We start from the raw sequence: 24520 nt of genomic DNA, 5'->3' as shown, positions 1-24520 counted from the left end.
TAATTAGCTTTTGTCTCATAAAGAATAGCAGCAGCTTGTAAACAAGAAGAACAAGAGTTTATGAAGCAAGTCAGCGTAAAGAGCACTGCTATCTTCCAGCAGGTAATTTAACCTGAGAAAGTACTTTATGTTGTTTGATGTTGGTTTTTGTATTAAGTAATGAAAATGTAAAAACAATTTTGTACATTTGATAAAAATTATTCAATTTTCTTCAACTGAGAGTTTATTTGAAAAATAGTAAGAAAGTTGAGCAGGGGCTTTACAACTGAGTATTAGACAAGCTTATTTTTACTACCTGTTTTGGGTTTAAACTCCCAGATAAAAACTACTTTGGTTAAAAACAATGCCTTAAGTGATTTACAGATATAGAAGTGCAAATAGAATGGAATAGCTCCCTTATTCTGTAAAAACACCCAAATAACCCAGGATCCATTTGTTTCCCTTGTCCTAAGACAGGATAGACCGGTCACCATTAGAAGTCAGCACAGGTCAAAAAAAAACCCAATAAAACCTTGACAGATGACTGAAATCACTTGAGTCCCAAAATGTGTCTACAGATTTATATACCAATGTTAATAGAAAATGTTTTAACAGAAATTCAGCAGTCACAACAGGAAGGCCATTAGGAAGAAAGCTGATTCTCAGAAAATCAGCATGGAGACTCCACACATTTGGCTTCTCGAAGCAAATCCACCTTCTCATAGGTCTTCTCAATGAGGTTTAACAAGTTCTTCAAGTCAGCTGACTGCTGAATAGCATTCATATCATTTAAAAGGCCCTTCTGATTCTTTACCTTCAAAATTTCCTCCTAAAGAAGGAAATAATGATTGACAACAAATAAAAAACAGCTTTCCTTGACTGCAACAGGAATTTCACTTTCATGCAGCCCAGCTACAGCTAAAACAAAAGATTCAACATCACAGAATGAGTCCCTCCTCCAGCAATTACAGATATATTTCAGAAATTACAAGTTCCCTAGGGCCACAGGGCTTCTAGGAAAAGACATGTGATGTTTTAAATAAGATCACAGAATGGTTTGGGTTGGAAGAGACTTTAAAGACCAGCTTGTTACAACCCTCTATGGGCAGTGACACCTCCCACAAGATTACACTATCCCAGGTTGCTCAGAGCCCCATCCAACCTGGCCTTGAACACTTCCAGGGATGAGGAGTTTTTTAGGATTTTGTCCTGGTTTTAAAACATAAGCATGTAGTTCTCAATGAAAAGAAAAAAAACATTAAAAAAGGAAAATGAAAACCTATTCAAATGTTCTGAATTTTCAGAATTGCTCCCTGTGGCAGAGGTTAAGGGATAAAAGCAATATCTTTTGCCTTCCTCCTCATAACCAAAATGTCTCTGAAAAGACAAATATGTATTCCACATTCACCTGCAAAATGGGTGCCTGCAAACTGTGCTTGGGGAGTTCTGGGAGGTGGAGTGCTCCATTGTCATTTTCCTGGAATATCTAGAAAAAGAAGAAGAGAATGAAAAAACAATCCAAACCCCCAAATATCAGGCACACAAGTTGGAAAATAACCTGTCATTATCCAACTTCTGAAACCAAACTTCTTAATTCTGCAGCTGAAGTTGGAAAGATGAAGAAGATCCATGTTCAAAGGCAAATGAGGCCTTCTTTAAGCAACACTGTCTGAGAAACAGTTTGGTTGAGAAAGCTCTGGAAGTCTAGGTTATAGGAATACACAAGTATTTATGAAAAATACCTTCCTGGCATCTTTTTCATCTTCCTCCAGCTGGTTCTTGAGCACCTGGATTTTGTACTTCAGCTGCTGTATATTTTCCTCAGTGCGCTCTGCTGATTGTTCTGCTTCAGTTATTTCTTCCTAAAACGAAACAGACAAAACCAGAAGAAAATTTACTTTAGAGATGGTGAGTCTTTCCCACAGACCACACTGAATCACTGAAAAAACATCCAAGAAGAGACAGAGCTTTGTAGCAAAGGTGGGTGGCAATGATGAACACTGGACACTCCTCCATAACAGCACAGGAACGGCCAGCAGTGTGGTAAATGTAATTCCCACCCTTCCCTGCTTTTCATACCTGCAGTTGAACCAGAGACTCCTCATTTGTCTCAAGCATTTGCTTCTCTGCCATTTGAAGGCTCAGGATACTCTTCAGGTTGCCCAGCTCCCCTGGAGGCACCTTTAAAGACTTGAAACTTCTCAGTACCCTTTAATTACAGAAAATGGAAAGCATGGTTTGTTTGGAGTTCTTTGCAAAGCAAAAAGAAAATTCTGGGGAAAACCTAATCTCACTTTAGTTTTAAATTTAATTGCTGCCAGTGAAGTAAAAGGTTGCAGAGAGAAAGAAAAACTGCCTTGAATTGTTTTCCAAAATCATGTGGAGTAGGAAGGAACCAGGAACAAGGAATCCCAATAGTCTCATGTTTTCTATTGCACTGACCTCCTTTGGTTTATATTCCATTGGCGTCTACATTCCCTGACTCTAAACTGACATTAATTAATATTTTCCCAGTTCTGACCCTTCTGCTTTTTAAATTAAGTTCCAAGAGGAGAATTTTTAACTGCTTCCAAATGATGATCATTTTAGTAAAACCTGCCTTTATGAAACATAATACATAGCTTTAAGTCAGAAAGAGAAAGTTTTAGCTCACCCTCAAAGTATCGTACAAAACAACTGGGTAGAAGAATTCTCTTCTCTCCCTCTTTTTTTTAAAATTTATAATTTCATACCTTTTTTTCAGTACATTGAGGTGCTTCTGAACATCATCTTTTTTCTTCCTCTGCTGGGACAAAACAGATCTGGAAAGAAAATAAAGGCAGAATTTCCATCACAAAGCCTGCAAGCACAGAGAACACATCAAAATCCCCACTGACTTGCAGTTCAAGTAATACAATCTTTACTTTATTCCTTGTGAAAACAAAGAAGAACCACCAGAATATTTGGCACTTACAGTACTACTGAATCCACTATATTTTCCAGGAACAGCCTACTGTTCTCTGAGAGAGGCTGCCAAGATCCTATTGTAGCACTGGACAGCTTCACCTTTTTTGAAGAACCATTTTCTCCTGTTATCACAGAGGAAAAAAGGGAAATGTATGACTTGTCAAATCCAGACAGACAGCTTTCTGACTCAATTCAGTCAGACTGGAGTCAAAGGTGTAAAACAGTTCAGATTTAACAGCAAAGAATAGGACCCTACCTGCAGGGGAATAGTCCTTGAATTCCTTAACTTCCCTTTTGACTTTCTGAGGGACCTGCTGAAGGGAAAAATTTACAGCATATGTGGCAATTTTGAGACATCCTCTGCACTGCAATCATTCATCTGCTCCCATGAACTCACTATGCCAGTATCTGACAAAAGTCTTTGACATGACCACAAGAAAAAGCAGCTTTATTGAAGACTTCTCAAAAGAGCTCTTCACACTGGGCATTTCCTCAAGAGGGCTGTTCTTAATTAATGAATTATTCTCTATAAACTGCAATTTAAAAAAATGGGAAAAAATACCTCTTTCCCCTCCCCCCTCACCCAGTTACTTTTCTACTTTGTTTGATCCAAATAAACGAATACCTGTCTTTTTTGACCTTGTTTTCTTCCTTGTTCATCTGCTCCCTTTTTTTTGCTGGAAGGCCCTTGCTGATTTTGAGATTTAAAAGGATTTTTTGCTGATCTCCCACTAGTTGGTTTCCCCATTTTATTGGAAGATGTGTGGCAGGGTTTCATTATCTGTAAGCCAATGGGAAAAGGAGCAAACAAAGACAAAATTAAAATCGAGCAATTATAACCCATACAGTGCAAACCATTAAAAAACAAAATTATAGAAATTGGTCTCAACCCAATAAGCCCCAAATGAGGCTAAAGGAGATGAAATGTCTGAATATTTGCTAACCTAGAACCCAAAGCCTGTAAATTTACCTAAATTTAGGACCACTAAAAAAGTATCCCCACTTGGAAGATGTCTCTGCCCATGGCAGGGGGCTTGAAATAGATGATCCTTAATGTCTCTTCCAACCCAAACCATTCTGTGATTCTATGATTTATCTTTTTAATTTTCAGTGCAATCATCCAATTACCAGAATATTTTACCTTAGCATCTAAGCACGGTAGTCCCTGATGCAGTTTAAACTTAGTTTCTTTCCTAAATTACTACAGAGACCGAGGGAAAAGCAGTCACACAGAAGGGAGTAACCACAAACCCCACCACCCTTCTCAAAAGCACCGCGACCCAGATTTATTCAGCTTTTCCCTCACTCCCTCAGGCCACATTTTCCCTCACCCAGGTCCTGTCACTGTTCACCAGGCAACCGTCGAAATTGACACCAAATAAACCCCGGCCGAGTTAGTGAGGCCTAAAACAGGTAAATAAACCATATGCCAGGCAAATAAGCTCCACACCAGCTAAATAAGCCCTAAACCAAGTAAATAAACCCTGCCAATCCCGACCCCATAACTACCGATGTTGTGGGACAGCTTTCACAGCGAACCGCAAATACGGCATGGACTACAACACTACAACTCCCGGCATGCATCGCTCCTCTCGCAGCCTAGGTACTTAACCCAATCGCAGCGCATGCTGGGAGTTGTAGTCTTTCCCACCCAGACTCCCTCACATCCCCAAATGCCCACTCCCCCGGTGCTGTCGGATAGCATCGCGGATAACATCTCCACAAACCCCTTCCTCTCCTCCTGGTTCATCTAGCCTCAAGCCTCACCTTCCCGGCGCTGTCTCCACCTCCTCAGCGCTGCCGCCGGTCCCGCCTCACCCCGCCGGGACGTTACTAAATAAACCCGCGCTCCCCGCAGCGCACGCGCAGCGCCTCTCCCGCCCACCGCGCGTGCGCAGGGGCCGCGCGCTGACGGAGGGGCCGGTGGCAGGTAGGGGGGGGGAGATCCCATCCCTGTCCTGATCCCGATCCCTTTCCATGTCCCTGTCCATGTTCGGAGCCCCGAGCCCTGCTGCTCTCCTTGTCCTTATCCCCTATTCCAGCCCCTGGGCCGGGCCCTCGTCCCCATTGGCCGCCCGAGGGGCGTGTTGGGGGCGGGCTGTGGCGGCGGGCGCTGTCGGAGAGCGGAGCGTTCCTGTCAGCTGTGGGTGCTGAGGAGGGAGAGGTGCGGAGAGGGGCTGGCAGGGCGGCTCTGGGGTTCCCTCAGGGTGTGCTGGGAGATGGGCAGAGAAGAATTGTCTGAAACTGAACAAGGTGCAGCGTCCAGCACCGGGGAAGGAATAATCCTGGCGAGTTAGGAAGAGCAGTGCCAGCAGGAAGGTGATCCTGCCCCTCTGCTCAGCCCTGGGAGGCACATCTGGAGTGCTGGGTCCAGTTCTGGGCTCCTCAGGACAAGAGAGACCTGGAGCTCCTGGAATGGGTCCAGATCCCAGTGACAAAGATGATGGAGGGACTGGAGCATCTCCCTGCCCAGGAAAGGCTGAGGGGGCTGGGGCTGTTCAGCCTCGAGGGGAGCCCCAGCTGAGAGGGGCCCTCATCCCTGGGTGTCCCTGTGAGCAGGGAGGGCTCAGAGCAGGGCCCAGGCTCTGCTCCATGGGGATCCAGCAATGGCAGCAGAGGAATGGGCAGGGATTGATCCCAGCAAGTTCCACCTGAACAGGAGGCAGAACTTCTTCCCCGTGCAGTGACCGAGCCCTGAGCAGATTATCCAGAGAGGGTGTGGAGTCTCCTCACTGGAGATATTCCAGAACTGCCTGGACACTTGCCCATGCCCTGTGCTCTGGGATGGGCCTGATTGAGCAGGGAGGTTGGATCAGATGAGCCACTGTGGTCCCTTCCAGCCTGATCCGTCCTGTGGCCCATACAGGTGTGTGGGCACAGGTTGCCTTCAATCCTGGCTGCAGCATCACATCCCCACAGGGCATGAGTTCTCCTCAGGAGCTCCTCTGTGCTCCTCAGGTTATAGGCATACCACACTTACTATATATATTATTAAAGCACATGTTTGGAGGTATTGCTGCAGTGATACAGGTGCTTTTCAGTTTTATGCAGAATTTCTTATAAAGGTGTCAAGAAAGTGTGTATTTCTTGGGAGTTGTGAAAGAGATGAGGCAGTGAGGAGGTGACTGACCCTTGGAGCCAAGCTGTAAAAGTTTTGTTTTTGTAAAGAAGTGCAAGGATAGGGTATGCAGAGCAGAAGCAAAGGAGCTTACAGCTTTTAGGAGTTACTGAACTCACAGACTAGTTTGTGTTGGAAAGGACCTGGAAGATCATCTCATTCCAACCCCTGCCATAGACAGGGACATTTTCCACTATCCCAGGTTGCTCCAAGCTTCATCTAACCTGGCCTTGGCCTTCCAGGGATTTGGCAGCCACAGCTTCTCTGGGCAACCTGTGCCAGGGCCTCACCACCCTCAAAGGGAATTATTCACATTCTTGCCCCTAGCAGTCTCATGCATGGTGAGACAAGCTTGTATTGCAGCTTTGTATTGTCCTGGTGTTCTCACATACCATATTTTTCCTTCTCCTTTCTTTTTCAGCCTATCTCTAGTTTCCATCCAGCCCAAGCCATCTTTTCCAAAGTGTATGATTATATCAGCAATTTTCTGACAGCTCACTTGCTGCAGAGCACCTCCTTGATGTTGGATATTGGGAAGAAATTCTTCCTGTGAGGGTGATGAGGCCCTGGTACAGGTTGCCCACAGAAGCTGTAGCTGCCTCATCCCTGGAAAAGCATCGCTGTTTGACATTAAGGAATTCCTAGATGAGAGAGATGTGAAGGTGAGAGGGTAGCTGTCCATGCCATCTTCATGCCTCACACTGGCTTTTCAGTGACTGATTAATGACTGTGATGCTGAGGGACTGAAATAATTTACACATCTCAGATGTGGATGTAGATAAGTTGAGGGAACTTTTTCTTTAGTTAGAGGAAAACGTAGGATTTTTCCTGAACTCTGTTCCTGGTTGAAAGGCAAGAGGAAGGGCTGTCTGTCAAATCAGTGTGTGATTAAGATGTTTCATTTTTCTTCTGAGGGATTGTTTTGGCTTTAGCAAACTGCTTGACCTCTACATCCTCACATCTCCTATGCTAGGTGCATATGATAATGCAAAATATGTCTTTTTATTTTGTCCAGCTTGCCCCACACTGTGAGGAGAGCCATGCTGAGGGCCGGGGATGCCATCCTGCGGCTGCAGCCGCGCCGCTGCGCACTCCTGGCCTGGCGCTCCCTGCACAGGCAGCCGCTGCACCCCAAGTGGGCTGCCCTGGCTCAGAAGCAGCTGAAAGGCAAGAACCCAAAGGATTTAATTTGGCACACCCCAGAGGGGATTGACATCAAGCCTTTATACTCCAAAAGGGACACAGAGGACTTCCCTGAGGAGCTGCCAGGGGTGAAGCCTTTCACTCGAGGGCCTTACCCCACCATGTACACGTACAGGCCGTGGACCATCCGCCAGTATGCTGGCTTCAGTACAGTGGAGGAGAGCAACAAGTTCTACAAAGACAACATCAAAGGTGGGGCAGCTGGTCTGGGAAACCACACTGCCTTGTGAAGCAAAGGGGGACATGACTTCAGTCAGTTACATGGCAAATGGGATTATTCTACGCTGTGAGTTTGGATTTCTGATAAGGCCTTCCCAGTGGCACTGTCTTTATTACTGGGTAATTGGAAGTTAATTTCTGGAAGTGCCTTTATTTTGTTTTGCTGTGAAGAATGAATGTGTTAAATACTGGTTTTAGTTGTTGCACCTTAACACATAGACATAATTTGGATCCATCACAGGATTCAAGCAGCTGAGATCATGGAGCTGAAGCAGAAGTGGTAACCTGGGTTAGCTGGTAGCACAGCCCAGTCACTGGTCAGAGGAGGGAATGCCTGGGCAGAGCAGATTTTTGGGTTCTGCTTTTAGGTTGCAGCAACAAGAACTCTGGCCATCCTGTTCCCTGCTTCATACGAATAATTTTCTCTCCCTGCAGATTTACAAGTAACAGCGTGTGTCAGCAGAGCCAGGGAACAGTGTGTGTTTAGTTTGTGATAAAGAGAAGGTAACATGACAGAGTTTATGACACTTCTGTTCCCAGCTAAGCCAAGCTGAGTTATGTGTGTAAGCTCTTACACTGCCTGTCTAGGCATATTTATAATTTGTGGGTGAGCTGTTATTCAGTAATTTTTAAAGTAAGGACTACATTTTTGGCTTTTTTTTCCCAGTTAAAAACTTTTTCATTTAAAGATTAAGACTACTAGACCTTGGACAGGTTTGGGGAGGGAACAGTGTTTAAATCAAAATTTAGTTTGCCATCCAAACCTGAATCATGTAAAATAAAGTTAATAAATTTAGATCCCATCCTAATGCAAGTCTGTTCAACACTTCTAACTATCTTTCTTTGGGTTTTTTTGGGGTTTTTTTCCTTTCTTTTTCATGTAGCTGGCCAACAGGGATTATCAGTTGCTTTTGATTTAGCCACTCACCGCGGTTATGATTCAGACAATCCACGAGTTCGAGGAGATGTTGGAATGGCTGGAGTTGCCATCGACACAGTAGAAGACACAAAAATCCTTTTTGATGGAATTCCTTTGGAGAAAATGTCAGTTTCCATGACAATGAACGGGGCAGTCATTCCTGTGCTGGCTACATTCATTGTGACTGGAGAAGAGCAGGGAGTGCCTCAGGCCAAGCTGACAGGGACAATCCAAAATGACATCCTGAAGGAGTTCATGGTCAGAAATACCTACATTTTCCCCCCAGAACCATCCATGCGGATCATTGCTGACATCTTCCAGTACACCTCAAAGGTATTCATTGCTTATAACTTATATTATTAGGTTAACTGTTTATGAGGCACTTTGGAGAACAAAGAAAAGATGGGAAGGCGTCATAGAGAAGAGTATTGTGGTTGTGGAAAGGGCCAGTAGGAGAAGTTAAGATCCAATATCACTTATAATATAAATTTGAAGTTTGAGTCAGACCAGATCTGCAAACACATCTTTGTAGAGAGGGGTTGTATTTGCAGTCAACAAGGAATTCAGAGAATGGGCTGGAGCACCTCTGCCCTGGAGACAGGCTGAGAGAGGCTGTGGGTATTCAGCCTGGAGAAGGCTCCAGGGGAACCTCACTGTAGCCTTTTAGTTCCTAAGAGGGGTTTATAAAATAGATTGAGAGCAGCCTTTTACACCAGTAGTGACAACTTTTTACACAGATAGTGACAGGACAAGGAGGAACATTTTTAAACTAAAAGCATTTAGATTGGATATTAGAATAAATTCTTCCTTGTGCAGGTGTTGAGGCCCTGGCAGAGGTTCCCATAGAAGCTGTGGTTGCCCCTGGATCCCTGGAAGTGTCCAAGGCTAGGTTGGATGGGGCTTGGAGCAACCTGAGATAGTGGAAGGTGCCCCTGCCCATGGCAGGAGTTGTTGAAACCAGATGACCTTTAACTCCCTTTCAACTCAAACCATTCTGTTATTCTGTGTGGATGTTGATAGAAAAAGTATTTGATTCTTCCCTCTGCTGTTATACCCTTTTGTATCTTGTTGTTTTTGGCCTTTTTTTCAGCATATGCCAAAATTTAATTCCATTTCCATCAGTGGGTACCACATGCAAGAGGCAGGAGCTGACACCATCCTGGAATTAGCTTATACCATAGCAGATGGCTTGGAGTACTGCAGAACTGGGCTTAAAGCTGGCCTCACTATTGATGAATTTGCACCTAGGTGAGCTCAAGAAATTTGCAAATATAAAACTCACTTTTGGTAAAACTTCTATAGAGTTTAATACCAAATTCAATATTTTTACACATACAAGCAAATAGGAACATTCCCATCAACTGTGAAAATATATTAACCAGAGACATTGCTGTAGGGTCTCTCCATTACTGATCCAGAGTTATTAAAATGATTCAATGTTATGTTCTGTTCATGTTCTCCTATTACAGGCTCTCTTTCTTCTGGGGAATTGGCATGAACTTCTATATGGAAATAGCAAAGCTGAGAGCTGGGAGGAGGCTGTGGGCTCACTTGATTGAGAAAATGTTTAAGCCCAAGGATTCCAAATCTCTTCTGCTGAGAGCTCACTGTCAGACTTCGGGCTGGTCACTCACTGAGCAGGTTAGAAATTGGACTCTCATCAACCTCCTTACTTAAAGGTGTTCTCGTGGTACGTGTCTTAAAAGGGGCTGCTGGTGTTACTCACAAAGGTGCAGCAGCTGTGCTCTCAGTTTGACAAATGGTACACTCTGGCATTGGTTATACCTTTATGTCTGTTCAGGACTCAGAGGATGAAGCTCTCTCCTGGATTTGTCCTGTGAGTTATCCTTCCAAAATTCAGTGCAGTCAGCAAGTAGTAGAGGCACTGTTTTCTCAGGATCACTGTCTTGAGAATTCTTTTGAGCAATCAAGGGAGTCATTCACAGCCTGATGCTCAGTGCTGAAGAGAGAAGTAATGGTTACAGCTCATTTCAAAGGAGTGCTCCTTTGAAACTGGGTGCACTCTGCTCTTTCTGCTGATTTACATTACAGCAAGGAGATAAATCATTGGAGTGCGTACAGTTTCCCAAGTGAGGTTAGAGCTGGGTTCCAGCTCTGATCCCAAGGCCTGTTGCTCAAAGTCATGCAATGGGAGTTATTTTTAGGTTGTGATTGTAAGCATTGTTGACTTCTCTGCCTTGTTTTTTTTTTGTTTTGTTTTGTTTTTAATAAATGTAATGTTTACTTACATTACAACAATACAGTAAAACTAAAACACTGGAATTTTCTAACAGCGGCCTCTGTGGGTTCTCCAACTAAAAGTATTGTGGGAGTGAAAAAATGTTATTATTACCAAAACTATATTCAATTGTCTTCCAGTGTGCAGTGTAACTATATTTCTGGCTAGATCAAACTCTTTATTTTTTTCTAAACATTGTGGTTTATCTTAATATAGCTTCTCAGTGTGAAATATTTTCTTCTTTTAAGTTTCAGAGAGAAAACATACTTAAGATGCCTTTAGATAGGTAGCTACTCATAAATTATGTTTTACATTCTTACTTATCCAAATCACAGTTTTCGATAATTACCTTATGTGATGCTGTTATTAATGAAAATATTTAAGCACATTTAGTTCCAAAACACATCTTGACTAGTAATTTGTCTGCCACATGTACTGTTCACTGCCCCAAGAATTCTGGATTTGGAGGATGGAAGACATCAGGTCTACTGCTCCATCCTCTATGATTTGGATTCACTAAGTTCTTTGAAATACCACCAAATATAAATTAGGCTTTGATTTGTTACTGTGAGCAGTTTACTTGCACAGTGATCATTTTGGCTTTCTTTATGGATTAATCTCTTTTCTTAAGATATTGACAGGTGATAAATCCATTTGATTTAGGTTTCTTTCAGCTTTTTGTTCTGATTACAGTCTTTCAGTAGGGAATTTTGCATGTGTTTCTTTGCAATAATGACTAACTTGCCTCAGCCCCGTGGCAGAACCACTGAGCTTCAGAGCTCCCCTTTTCCTTCCAGGATCCCTTCAACAACGTCATCCGCACCACCATCGAAGCCATGGCTGCAGTGTTTGGAGGGACACAGTCTTTGCACACCAATTCCTTTGATGAAGCCTTGGGGCTGCCCACAGTGAAGAGTGCTCGCATTGCCCGGAACACACAGATCATAATCCAGGAGGAATCGGGGATTCCCAAAGTGGCAGATCCCTGGGGGGGATCTTACCTCATGGAGTGCCTCACCAATGATGTCTATGAAGCTGCTTTAAAGGTCAGTTTGCAGAACCTTCTTTGGGAAAATTTTAGGGATAAGAGTTTTGAAAAATGTCTTCTATGGAGCTGTTTGATAAATTGGTAACTTTTAATCTAGGAATTAGTTTACACTTCTGCTTCAGTGATGTCTTTGTAAATAAACTTTACAAAATAGTTTAGAGCGCAAAGCTGTATAAAAAAGTTTTAATGAAAATGTGAGTGATAGCACAGATACAAAGCTCAATTTTTAAACCTTGCTACTACTCACTATCTCAAACCTTTTCATTTCTCAGCTTATTGAGGAAATAGAAGAAATGGGTGGAATGGCCAAAGCTGTTGCTGAGGGGATCCCCAAACTTCGTATTGAAGAGTGTGCAGCCCGGAGACAAGCCAGGATTGACTCCGGTAGGAGCAGGGGGATGAAAGAAGAAAAAATTTCCAATAGAATACTTTGGTAGAAAGGTTTTTTACACACATGTTCATTGTGGTTTTTTATTTCTCAGTTTGGGGGTAGCAGATTGTGAGTGATAGAAAAAATGGTGATGGTTTTATATTAGTGAAAGCTCTGGAAAGAGACAGTGCGTACAAAATATAGCACCAGTGTGAAAAGTCTTGCTTGATATGTTCAAGATTAGATTAGACAAAGCAGTAGAAACACCATTTTAAAGGAGTGCTTGGAGCCTTCAGTAGTGAATCGCTTGATTTCTGGTAAGAGCTTTAAGCTGTGATTGCTGAGTTTAAAAGCAGAAATGCCACCAGATGGCAATACTCACCATGGCTGGCCAAATTCCTGGGTTTTCTGGAGAACTGCCCTTTTTCCCTGAATGGTCAGATCGTAGCAGAGGATGATACAACTCCTTGTTTGCTATACATGTGTATATGTACTCACAGAGTAAGTATTTGTGGAGATATTTATACATGAGTGCTTAAAACTCTATTTCACTTTTTGTAATCTGCATTCCATTAGTAATCTAGGAACAGAAATTAGGGATAACGTGAAAGACGTTATAAGGACTTCTTTGTATGGAGGATAAATTTGAAGCAGATTTTAATTAAGACCAATAAAAAATAATCAGTGAAGTTCTGTGTTTTCTCTCGTAAGGTAAATTACTTCATGTTGCTTCAAGGAGCGTATTGTTATCAGGAACTGCAAATAAAAATAGCTGATAAGTCCATACTGATTGAAACCTAAAATACAATTTTACAGCATGAAAAATTAATTTTAATGCACAAAGAGTAGTTTTGGGTAAGAACTTCACTTTCTTATTTATCTGTTAAATCAGAAAAGTAAGTGCAGAGCAGGAGACCAGCACTTCTGCTTAGTTCTGTCTGATACACTTATGTAAGCTTAAAAAGAGAAAAATAGCCAATGTATTTTAGAGACTCATTACTAAATCAGTTTGCAAGATAAATATTGTTGTATTTCTTGTCTTTTTTCTGCTGCAGTATTCACTGAGTTGAATGTTCATGCATTTAATCTCTCATCATAAAATCTGGAAAATACTAACTTGAATCCATTCTATAAGAGCAGATTTTACGTATTTGAAATGTGTATGGTTATATAAGTAAAGAAATGCATAATAATGCTCAAAATCTTCTTATCCTGTTAACATTGTGTCTTTTCAGAGTAGTTTGCAAATGTGTTCTGATTTTCTGGTATTTCCACTAAAAATAGGGTCTGAAGTAATTGTTGGAGTGAACAAGCACCAGCTAGAGAAAGAGGAGACCGTGGAAGTTCTGGCCATCGATAACTCTGTAGTCCGTGCCAAGCAGATTGAGAAAATCAACAAGGTGGGAACAACCTTCTTAAATATGAATCTTACTGTAATTGCAGACACAGATTGAGTAAAGGCAGCTTGCCAGAAGTTTGACTTTCCCATTTGTTAGAGTCCACTCTGGTCATTAGTGGATAAACAGGAATATAAAAACTTTAAAAACTGAGAGCTTTACATGTTCTGAAACTAAGATAGAAACCATCTATGCAATGTTTTGCTCTAAAAGCCTGTAATATTGCTTAATCACTCACTGTTGAGTGCTTTTTGCAGGTTACAGAACCAGAAGTCAACTTCCACTTTCATAATCAATGAAAATGTAGATAAAATTGGTTTAGGGTTATGTTATGGACTTGTACACATTTTAAGGTCTGAGATGCCTTTTGACTTCCAATCTCATTGAAATAGGAAGTGGATATTGACAGTTCCATATCCAGAATTAATATTTGAAATTAGACAGTCTTCCACACTCGACTTCATGTTTCACTTTGTGGTTTCTTTGAACTGAATGTCTCTCTCCTGCACTTTAGGTGAAGGCCAGCAGAGACCAAGCAGCAGCCCAGCAGTCCCTGGCTGCTCTCACACAATGTGCTGCCACTGGGGAAGGCAACTTACTTGCTCTGGCAGTGGAAGCAGCACGTGCCAGGTACCAGGGGTCGAGTTGAACAGCCAATTCTTGTTTAAAAATTGATGGTTCATTTTCACCCTTTAACTTTTCTTGGGTGTGATGTCAGCAAGATTGGAGTTTTGGGGCTTCTCTAAAGAGGTGGGAATAAATAATGGCTGCAGTTTCACATTGTAGGATACACTCTTATTACATTTTACAGCTTCTTAAGGCAATGCTTTGATTTCTCACATGGAACATTACAGATATAAAGAGTCTGATATGATGAGGCTGCTCATACACATTCTGCTGTTTACAACTCATATTCTTACCAGTTCTAGGACATAACTGGGTTTCTTTGTCACTCAGTTGTTTCATGGGTGAAGGAGTTTAAGAAGTGTCTGAGATGTGAAAATGGATATACACAGTTTCATCATGCTCTGTTGCTTCATCTTTGCACCACAAATTGGTGTGAAAACATTTTTTGGCTGAAGGAGAAATCTTTTTGCTTAGTCAGGCAAAGTTGTAAGAAATGTTACTAAGCAGTGTGAGGAATCCTTAGAGTCCAGTGGAAGAGCTTCTTTTTTCACCCAAGGTACTTTTGAGGCTGTTTTCTTTCCTGTTTCAAGGTCAGCATCAGTCTGTAGGATAGATCCTGTCTGTCGGTTTCTTAATTAACTAAATGGCCCAAATATGAGCAAATTCACTCCTTATTGGGGTGCTGCTCTGTTTTAACTGTCATGTCTCAAATTCCTTCATTCCCACTCCTAGAATACTTAATAAGTGTATTTTAAATACATTGAACCATAGCCTGTCAGGAATCTCCAGTAGTATGTCTACATTTGTATTTGAACTGGGAAGGTCACAGGAGGGAAGTGTTGGATTTACAAGGGATTCTTCTGTACCACAATTGACCAGTTAAGTCCTAGTTTCTCTCCTTGGTGACCTTGTTTCTGTTAACTGTAAAAGCATTAATAGACTGAAGATGCACTTTTGTAAGTTCCAAACACAAGACTTAATTCTGCCCCAAAACTATATATGGGATGTGAGCACAGAAAGAAGCTGTCGTGGCATCTGGTACTGAGTGTTTGAGGGAGGACTGTGAGCTCTGGGAGCACATACAGAGAGCCTTCCTTTTGGGGGTAAGATGGGAAAAGGTTTGAAAATTAACACATTCACCCTTCACAGGCAGTAAACAAGTGGGCCAGTTTCACCAGCATGAGAGGGACGGATGCCTCTTTCTGCTAAATGGAAAATTATGGATTTTGAGCATGATGTAATTTAAGTCACTTGGAATAAAATGAGTAGCACAGAATTGTTAGTGCTGAACTGTGGAAGAGATTCTATGGACTAGTACAGAGATTTCAGTGCTGACAAACATGAGTAGAAAAGTTAATGTTGTTATTCTAGCCCAAGAAATAAGGCAGATGTGAAGTTACAGGGAATGAGAATGATACCTCCCTTCTGTGCCTCGTGTCTCCTGAGAAACCCCCTTACAGGAAAGTGGGATGGGTGATGCCAAATTCTTTCTCTCATCCCTCACCTGCTATGCTCTTTTTGTATCCCTCTCTAGACTTGCAGTTCAGTGGTGGAAAGGGAAGGCAGAAATGCAGTGTAGCTGCTTGTGCTGCTTCTTTTTCTGCCCGGTCTGTGTCCTTGTGGTACTTCCTCTGCTGATTTTACACTGCTGCCTCTGCTTACTGGGGAAACACAGAGAGGAGCAGCAGCAGCTCAGGCTCAGCAGACACGGGGTCCCAGCTCTAACAGGCACATTATGGTCATTGACTTTCTCCAAATTGGTATTTAGGCTCTGTGGCTGGCTGTGAGCCACTGGGAGAGAGTCACACACAAATACAGACTGATAAAAAATGACTCTGTAAAGAAAAGAGGCTATATTCCTGGCTCCAGATACAGCTATTCCATTGTGGATGCATATGTGGCAGAGATTAAAAAAAAAAATAAATTTCTTGGTAAACAGCAAGAAAGTATTTATGAGTAGTTTAAAAGCAAAACTCCTGTTTTTACTTAAATTTAGATTTAAAGGGTTGCAGAGATTTAGGATACAATTTTCAAAACACAGGGATTTCAGAAGCAGTGTCTTGGAGAAGAATGAAGTGTGTTTCATTTTTGTACAGTACGCAAAAACAACTTTATCCCACCCACCAGCTTATACCTCATTTATTTTTCATTTGTAACATGAAAATTTTGTTCACACTTCTATATAATAAGAACAGAAAAGCACACCACAGCCATGGTAGCCTTTATTTAACATTGAAGTATACTCAGATACTACTGCTGCAAAAGAGGAGGAGAAAGATTTACCTAAGCTTAGTTTTCTCTAGGAGAAAAGATGTGTTTCTTGCCACACCACACTGCCAGGAGTAAACACTCAGTGTTTGTGCATGGGGTATATTTATTTTGGGCTGCAATCTGTGATGTCTGGCACTCTGAAAATGAGTCAGTATTTATAGACAGTGTTTTCAAGTCTGCTGCAGACTTGCTTTTTAAACTTGGGGAAGTGACCTTACCTAATGCACTTTTGCAGTTTACTTTTCATTCTTTGTTAGTAATGACAGAAAGCAATAATATTAATAAGATTATTTAGATGTCCTGATCTAAAATCTAAAATCAAAACCTGATGACACAAGCGATTAACAGTGAGTCAAACAGAATTCCAGAAATCCAGGGAAGGGGAAATGACAAAAATGGCCCAAACAGCATCAATAACATGAGGTAAAAATGTGTGTTCTAGAGTGATGCTGTCTTTAGCCAAAGCTGGCCAAGTGTAAAAAGTGATACCAGAAATAAGAGGCCATTTCAGACATCTGAGCTGTACAGATCTTGCCTGTGTGATCATGAATGGATTTCTGACATTTTACCTTTGCATAGTTTACAGCTACATTTGCTGAGTATGAGCCAGCAAAAGAGCAAATTAGTTGTGGGGTCACAGGAAGTAAAACTTCTCTCTAAAATTTACTAAATGATTCAGCAAAGGCAGCAGAAATCCATGTCTTGTTACTTTGGGGGCATATGTGGCAGATTGCACGTGGTAGGAATCAGTAGTTGCTGAAACTGCTAAAAGCAGAAGGAAAAGTGAGTACAAGTCATTTGGCCATCTCCTTGTAGAGGTGTGTGGGCAGCAAGGTGCATCTTATCCAGTCTTTCCTGAGCATTTTATATAACAGCTGTAGAGAATGTTTAAGTTAATTTTGCCTCAGAGTAGCTTGTAGTTAAATCACAGAATCATTTAGGTTAGAAAATTCTTTTAAGATCTTTAAGTCCAACCATTCCCCCAGCGCTGTTAATCCACTGCTAACCCAGGTCCTCAAGTGCCACATCTACACAGCTTTTAAATCCCTCCAGTGACGGGAGCTCCACCACTGCCCTGGGCAGCCTGTTCACCTGTTTTATTGAAGAAATTTTTCCCAATATCCAACCTAAACCTCCCCTGGTGCAACCTAAGGCCATTTCCTTTTGTCCTGTCCTTGTTACCTGAGGGAAGAGACTGACCCCCATCTGGCTCCACCCTCCTTTCAGGGAGTTCTAGAGAATAAATGGCACGAGAAAATATGAATCCCAGAGGTTTGAAATGTGCTAGCTTAATTAGTTATATACTTAATACTACTTTGGTGTCTGTATTTGTAAGCACACTTTTAAAGCGGTTTAGAAGAGTAGTATTTTTTTTTCATTCCTAATGTTGGAGTCTGGGATACAGAGTGTGTGCCCTTGTTTCTGATACTTAGTTCTAAGATCCAGAAAAACACTGAATTTCATATAATATGAAATTCATGAGCATGTTTTCATGGTGATACATGAAAACAACTGTTAAAGTTAGATATAAAAGCTAAAAGTGTGTGTAGATTAGAAAGTTTTCTTAAGTCACTGGGTGAAAAAGTTAGTTTAGAGAACAGGAGAAAAGATGGAGGATTTAGGGTGTTGTCTCTTGTCCTTCTTTCTTCTTCATGTTCTTCTTCTAGAGGTTTTTGGGTAATAGTAGGTGATTGATTAGAAAATTCCGCAGTGCAGCACACACGTGAAGGGTCATTGGGTCATTAAGAAAAATAATATATGTGTCTATTGTTAATTGGGTAAAAATAAGTATAAAGATAAAAGCACTGCATAATTCGGGGCCATTTTGTACGTCAGACACAAAGTAAGCCACAAGGCCTTGTTGTACCATCAGAAGAAAGAAATGTACCAGATTGCAAAGATTTAAGTTTGTGCAGTTAGTCTGGAGAGACCTGCCAAGTTTTGTGATGACCTTCCAATAAACACGAGCAATAAGATTCTAACGAGCTCGGAGTTTTCTTCAAACCTAAAGAACTGATATAAGCAGGGCTCCCCACAAGGGAGGATCCCAAAAGAATTCGGTCCAAAGGAGACTGAGAAAGCCAGGAAGAGAAAGAAAAATATAGAAGAAATGCAGCAGAACCAGAGAAAGAGAAAAAGGATTGTTTAGAGAAAAATTACACCTTTGACAAAGTTTGCAGCAAGCTGTATTCAGCACAATTTTTTTATTGCTTTAGAACAGAGATGTTTGTACAGGAAGACAGCACAGCCTAGTTTGCTCCTCTCTCTTGTAATACAGCAGAAGTATTTTTTCAAACATGTACAGTGTGTCCAGTAGCAAACAAAACTTGTAACTTGCATGTAAATAAATTTCCCAGATCCTTCTGCAACTTAGTGGGTAAAGGAGCTGTGTCAGGAGTAGAGGAGAAGAATAAACACTAAAATAAAAATAAAAACACTAAAATAAATAAACACTAAAATAAACACTGAAATAAAGGGAAAGGCAAATAAATTCCTGTTAAAATGTTAGGTTTCAGTCTCTTCTGTGTGTTCTTCCTTTTTTTGTCCCCTCTTGATTTATATTTTGTATTTTAGCATGTATCCAAATGCAGGATCTTTCAGTCTGAGCCCCCTCCAAAAAAAATCCCCATTGAGAAAATCAGATTTAATTTTCTGAAGCATTTTGCCATTCCCCATTGCCTTGCCAGTTGTAAATTAATTCTCAAATGAGCAATAAAGTATTTTCTTAAAAATGCCTTTACATGTTCCATCTGTGGGTGGCAGTGGGGTGAGTCAGATGTTCAGAGTTGCAGCACTGAAAGGGAAATCAATGCAAGTAAATTTGTCCAGCAGCGAGGCAAGTGGTTGGGCCAGTGCCAGTTATTCTGTGTTCTGTTTTCATTTCAGCCTGCTGATAATATGAATGTTTTCTGTCTGTGCCTCAGGTGCACCGTGGGGGAGATAACAGATGCCATGAAGAAGGTGTTTGGGGAGCACAAAGCCAGCGACCGCATGGTGAGCGGGGCCTATCGCCAGGAGTTTGGGGAGAGTGATGAAATCCTTCATGCCATCAAGAGGTGAGAACTCTTTCCAGGTAGCCAAATGTGTAATAGCCTCACATTTAATCCAGGATGTACATGTGCCCTAAAAAACCATTTCCCAAGCCTGAGTGACATCCCTGGGGAAAACAACGACCTGCAAAAGCACTCTCATAAGCAGGGGAGTAGAATGATAAGCATTAAGTACAATAAGACAAAGTCAAAACTTAATTGAAGTTGTATTTGCTTGCAAACAAAATTAACTAAGGTGAAGTTATGATTTGAAGGTTTTGTTCAAATAGCCTATGCAGCCACAAGATTAAGAAGTTGAGAAACATTGCCTGAAATCCTTGTACATTGGGTTGCTTTTTTTAAAGGCTATGTAATAGTCATCTCTAAAATATTTCCAGCCGTTCATGCTACAAAACCTCATTTTGATCTGCCCATAAATTGTTCCTGCAATTTCACTCTTACTGCTGCTTAAACTGTTGTTAAAATCTCTGGATATACAGAGATACAACCTCCAGTCTTTGGGTGTTACTCATACCCCGATGGAGAAGGCATCCGGAAATGTTGTTATGTGTGAAAACAGTTGCCTCTTTGGGCCTTTTCTCAGCTTCTGCCTTTACTGCTGCCCTCAAGGGTACAGAGCCTGAACTGCTGCTGTGGGAGATGATGCAGCACAAATCGATGCTCATCAGTCCCTGCTGTGTTGGGGTTTACCCGTAAAGAGTTCAGGCTCTCCTGAAAGGGAATTACTGATGGCTTTGCAGTGGTGATGACTAGATTGACTTGAAAGTAGTTGTGCTAGGAAATGTCACCATTGTTATTTTATTCTAGCTATTTAAATTTAACTATTTTAAATTATGCTTTTATGTGAAAGAGAACTGAACTAACCCCTTAAAAATCAAAATGTAGTTCCCTTTCTTACCTAGAACCACAGAATTATTTAGGTTGGAAAGGACTTATAAGATCAGCAAGTCCAGCCTGTAACCACGGACAGATCCTGGTGGTACTTGAATCATGAGCAGTAAAATGACAGGTTAATATCTGAGGCTGTGATTACACAGTAGCATCAATACAACAGAAATACAAACTGCCACTATCCAAAATAAGAGGGGCAGTGGAATGACTGCACAGAATAGGAGATAAAAATAATCCTTCCATGGACAGATTTTTTCATTCAGTGAATGAGAATGCACAATGTGATGTCCAGGACCCATCTGTGTGGAGTACTTTTGAAATAATAGGTCATAATTATTCTTGGAAACTAAAAAAAATGTATTTTAGTGAGTTGTAATTCAGCTCATTAAACCCTCAGAGAATTCAGTACTTTACCTGTTAGAAAGGGAAAGAGTAGTGGAAGATTTTTTAAAATAAAGAATATTTTATTTTTGAGGCTGGTAAATACAAGAAGTGAGCTAGAAATAACATAGCATGAATATTAACATAGGGTGCAGACTGCACAGCCAAACCATGACTTGGAAGATCTTTTTATTTGAAGCAATTACGCTACACTTGCAGCAAGTGCTTTATTCATGTGTGGAAATACTTCCAGCGATTCTCAGTGACTTACTCTGACAGAATGTGTGTTTTCAACAAGAGTTAACAAGTTCATGGACCGTGAGGGCCGCAGGCCTCGTATCCTTGTTGCCAAGATGGGTCAGGATGGCCACGACAGAGGAGCCAAAGTCATCGCAACCGGATTCGCAGACATCGGCTTTGACGTGGACATAGGTCCCCTCTTCCAGGTACGACTGAGCAGCACCCAGAGCATTCCCAGTGCATCCCTTCTCCCTGGAATGCGTGCTCAGCCCCCGGGCTGTGGCTGTGCCCTGTCCCACGCCCTGTTTGCACACAGACCCCGCAGGAGGTGGCGCAGCAGGCGGTGGATGCAGACGTGCACTGTGTCGGGGTGAGCACGCTCGCCGCGGGGCACAAAACCCTGGTGCCTGAACTCATCAAGGAGCTCAATGCCCTGGACAGGCCTGACATCCTGGTCATGTGTGGAGGAGTCATCCCCCCTCAGGTACAGGCAGCATCATTTCCATCGAGCTAAGAGACTGATTTATCTCTGTTTGAGCTGTTTCCTCTGTTCTGTAGCGTCGGAGCACTGAAGGCTCCTCTGTACAGTCACCAGGGCCAGCACAGATCTGCAAGGTGGGGCCCCCCAGTCTGATTTTCTGTACACCATGCCCTGGTTTAACTTAGTGTGTGTGGGATGAAAGATACAGCTGTGTTGTGAAAAGATGAGCTCCAGCAAGGTGTTCTTTATGCTCTGTTGTTTCACATCACCAGTCTTTGCATATCATTGGTACAGGCTGGCTTCTGTCTTAAGAGACTTTTTGACTTCCAGCAATGGTTGGGAAGAGCCACAGCCAGTGACTAAGGCCCCTGGCAGGTCCCATCACCCATAGGCTGCACATCTCACTCACTTTTCAGCCTCTCTTCACCTTCCCCATCATCAGGCATGTGTTACCTCTCATTCCCTCTGCTTTCTCCTAAACTGTTAAGCAGTTTGTTGAATTCACTTGCAATCAGATCTGTGCTTTCATCTTTAAATTTTCCTTAGCTCAGGCACAATCTGCCCATCCCCATCACCTTACAACCATCCTCTGTCTATAGTGATCCAAACAGATTTTGCACATAAATGCCGTTATTCCCTTTTCCCACACCTCTCCCTTTTCTAGGCAGTTAAGTAGTTATTTGGGAAGGGCAGAATTCTAAACTGAACAAACAAAACTCATAGTATTTTTCTAGGAGATAATTTGTGTTCTGTCCAGTATCTCTCAATGGGATGTTACTACCCTAAGGCTGGTAAAGGTGTAATATATCCTATATAGAAGAAAGAATACAGAACTGCTTCCCATGTCTTCTTGAAATTTCAGGACAGTCATAAAATTAGATTAACTCTAGATTGCAAGAGATCACTGGCAGTCATCTGCTCCAAGCCCTTGTTTAAAGTAGTATTTTCAAAATAAGAAGTTAGATCAAATTTAGGTTAGGTTATTCAGACTCATATAAAGTTGACTTTTGAATACTTTCCAAGGATTGCCATTAGTCTGATTCTAAAGAAATAAACTATTTCCTATGGATACCTTTTAGTATTTTTTTCTGCCTTGTAACTTCCACCCTTTTCCCATTTCCTGGAAGCTGTGCTGCCACTCTGGGACTTAACTGTTTTCTCAGGCCCAGCATAGAGGACAGAGCATGTACCAGTTATAAATCAATTATCAATTTTCTTTTTCACTATTAACTGTAGATCTTAAATCTCTTTTCCAACAGGATTATGACTTCCTGTATGAAGCTGGCGTTGCCAATGTGTTCGGTCCAGGCACTCGTATTCCAAAAGCAGCTGTGCAAGTATTGGATGATATTGAGAAGTGCCTGGAGAAGAGACAGCAATCCATGTAACTCTGAAATGTCACAATCAGCCTTACACTGACCACTTGATTGTCAGCAAGGGATGGCCAGCCACAAACCTCTGCTCCCACTGCCCCCTGGCCTCGTGTTTTGTGCTTTCTAAGAAAGTTCTAAACTCTCTGCTTGTTCTATTTGAAGATTATTCATATAGATACCCACAAGATAATTTTATCTCTAGAGCTATGACTTCAGGAAGTGAAGAGAATTCAAATATGTGTGTTTGGGTTTTTTTTTTCCAGATATACTGATAAATAAAATAGCTGCTGCAGCTCTTTGGTTGGTCTTTTTTGCCTCATCTCTTTCGCATGCAGAGAACTTGTTTTGAACTTTTTTGGCAGTTATAGTAGACCTAGAAGTCTTCATGCAGGATCACTCATTCAGCAGAGATGGGATTGAATCCAACAGCACTTTGATTTGAGCAATGATGGCTTCCCAGGGAAGGGCAGTGATGGGGACAGAGCACAGTGCACAGCTGCTCTTATACAGGCTACTGCCATGTACAGCATTTGTATCTTATTAAGCCATGAAATTCAAAACTTACGGTTTATCTATCTATAGATTTTATAAAGAGTTACATTGTGGCTGCCCCATCCCTGGAAGTGTTCAAGGCCAGGTTAGATGGCGCTTGGAGCAGCCTGGGATAGTGGACAGGGGTTGGAACAAGATGATCTTTCAGGTCCCTTCCAACCCAAACCACTCTGTGATTCTGTGTTTCCGTGATTTTGTGAAGCTGTTCGTCAAACAGCTTGTGTTTTACATTCATGAGCAGCAAAACTGTCTCAGCTATGTGGATGAGACAAGAACCCAAGACAAAGTTTAAGTTGCACAGTATTGCTGGCAAAGTAATGGGGTGGAATGTCTTTGCAGTGTTATCCTCATGCTATAACTTCTGGATAATGACCTCTCTCAAATTATTGATCTTTGTTCTGAAGTGAATCACAATTAATTTTACAGATGGAAAATTGAACATTAACAGAAATTTTCTATAGAAGTTCTGTAAGTTATTCCTGTGCCTCAATAGCCAGAGACTGCCTAGAAGATTTTTCAAAGCAAGGCATTGAATTCCAACTTATTTTAATACAAATCAGAGTTTTAGTTTTATTATCTAATTTTATATGTCATCATCTGAATAGGGAGCTCCATTTATCTTCAGTGGAAAGAAAGAAGCCAAAGGGGGCTCGCTCAGGTTGAGTGTTGCATTGTAAACCTCCTCAGAGTGGTGAGAAAACTCCTAATATGTGAGAGGTCAGATCAGTTGGAATTTTTAATTAATTTTTTTTTTTGTATTGAGGTGGTTGCACTGGTGATTGCAAACATGAGGTGCCCAGACTCACTCCTGAACTCAGTGCTTGCATCCTGCTTCCATCTCTGAAAAGACAGCACAGTCCAGGGCTGGGTAGGAAATAACCATGGAATAATAATTTGACCATAAATTACCTTCTCAAAACTTAAGAAAACAACCAAACAAACCTGGTGTTACGGTTGTACTGAATCAGCAAGCTGTTCTCAGTTGCAGTCATGTCTGTGCCCTAACCAGGGGGAAATTTGGGATCTCAGGAACTCCCATGGAAGCCATTAGAGCCAGGACTGCATCTGCAGGGTGACACTACTAGGAAGGTTACCTGGGAATGCCTTTGTCATCCGGTGCAGAGAACAGCTGCAGAGAAAGGGTAAAGCACTGCACCAGGCTGCCCAGGGAAGTGATGGAGTCACCAGCCCTCAAAGTGTTCCGAAAATAAGTGGA

The 24520-nt window shown here is 41.8% G+C and overlaps 2 protein-coding genes across 7 annotated transcripts; one reads left to right on the top strand and one right to left on the bottom strand.

Moving 5' to 3' along the window:
* Positions 1-197: 197 nt before the first annotated feature.
* CENPQ (centromere protein Q) lies at positions 198-4793 on the bottom strand. 4 transcript variants are annotated; one of them, XM_014257634.2, is made up of 9 exons: positions 4693-4793; positions 3551-3706; positions 3182-3239; positions 2933-3047; positions 2712-2780; positions 2059-2188; positions 1722-1841; positions 1388-1465; positions 198-808 (listed from the first exon to the last, which is right to left on the bottom strand). In XM_014257634.2, exons 2-9 carry the CDS (start codon positions 3701-3703, stop codon positions 650-652), a joined length of 882 nt encoding a protein of 293 aa, XP_014113109.2. In that variant the 5' UTR covers positions 3704-3706; positions 4693-4793; the 3' UTR covers positions 198-649. The 4 variants fall into 4 exon arrangements, with proteins under 4 accessions (XP_014113109.2, XP_087909749.1, XP_087909750.1 ...); XM_088053623.1 differs by lacking the exon at positions 4693-4793 and adding an exon at positions 4435-4518; XM_088053624.1 differs by lacking the exon at positions 4693-4793 and adding an exon at positions 4435-4518 and having other exon boundaries at positions 3182-3236.
* Positions 4791-23048, top strand: MMUT (methylmalonyl-CoA mutase). Of its 3 annotated transcripts, XM_088053622.1 has the most exons (14): positions 4828-4855; positions 6465-6705; positions 7059-7438; positions 8350-8717; positions 9475-9632; positions 9854-10025; positions 11421-11669; positions 11944-12055; positions 13326-13441; positions 13953-14068; positions 19261-19392; positions 20957-21104; positions 21215-21382; positions 22639-23048. In XM_088053622.1, exons 3-14 carry the CDS (start codon positions 7084-7086, stop codon positions 22765-22767), a joined length of 2223 nt encoding a protein of 740 aa, XP_087909748.1. In that variant the 5' UTR covers positions 4828-4855; positions 6465-6705; positions 7059-7083; the 3' UTR covers positions 22768-23048. The 3 variants fall into 3 exon arrangements, with proteins under 3 accessions (XP_005528830.2, XP_087909748.1, XP_014113146.2); XM_005528773.3 differs by lacking the exon at positions 6465-6705 and having other exon boundaries at positions 4791-4855; XM_014257671.2 differs by lacking the exons at positions 4828-4855; positions 6465-6705 and adding an exon at positions 4939-5089.
* The last annotated feature ends 1472 nt before the right edge of the window (positions 23049-24520 follow it).

The sequence above is a fragment of the Pseudopodoces humilis genome, chromosome 3 (assembly GCF_049639895.1).
Source record: "Pseudopodoces humilis isolate 2021_Gansu_Grassland_sample_001 chromosome 3, ASM4963989v1, whole genome shotgun sequence".
Taxonomy (NCBI): domain Eukaryota; kingdom Metazoa; phylum Chordata; class Aves; order Passeriformes; family Paridae; genus Pseudopodoces; species Pseudopodoces humilis.
This window is presented reverse-complemented; position numbering and strand designations above follow the sequence as displayed.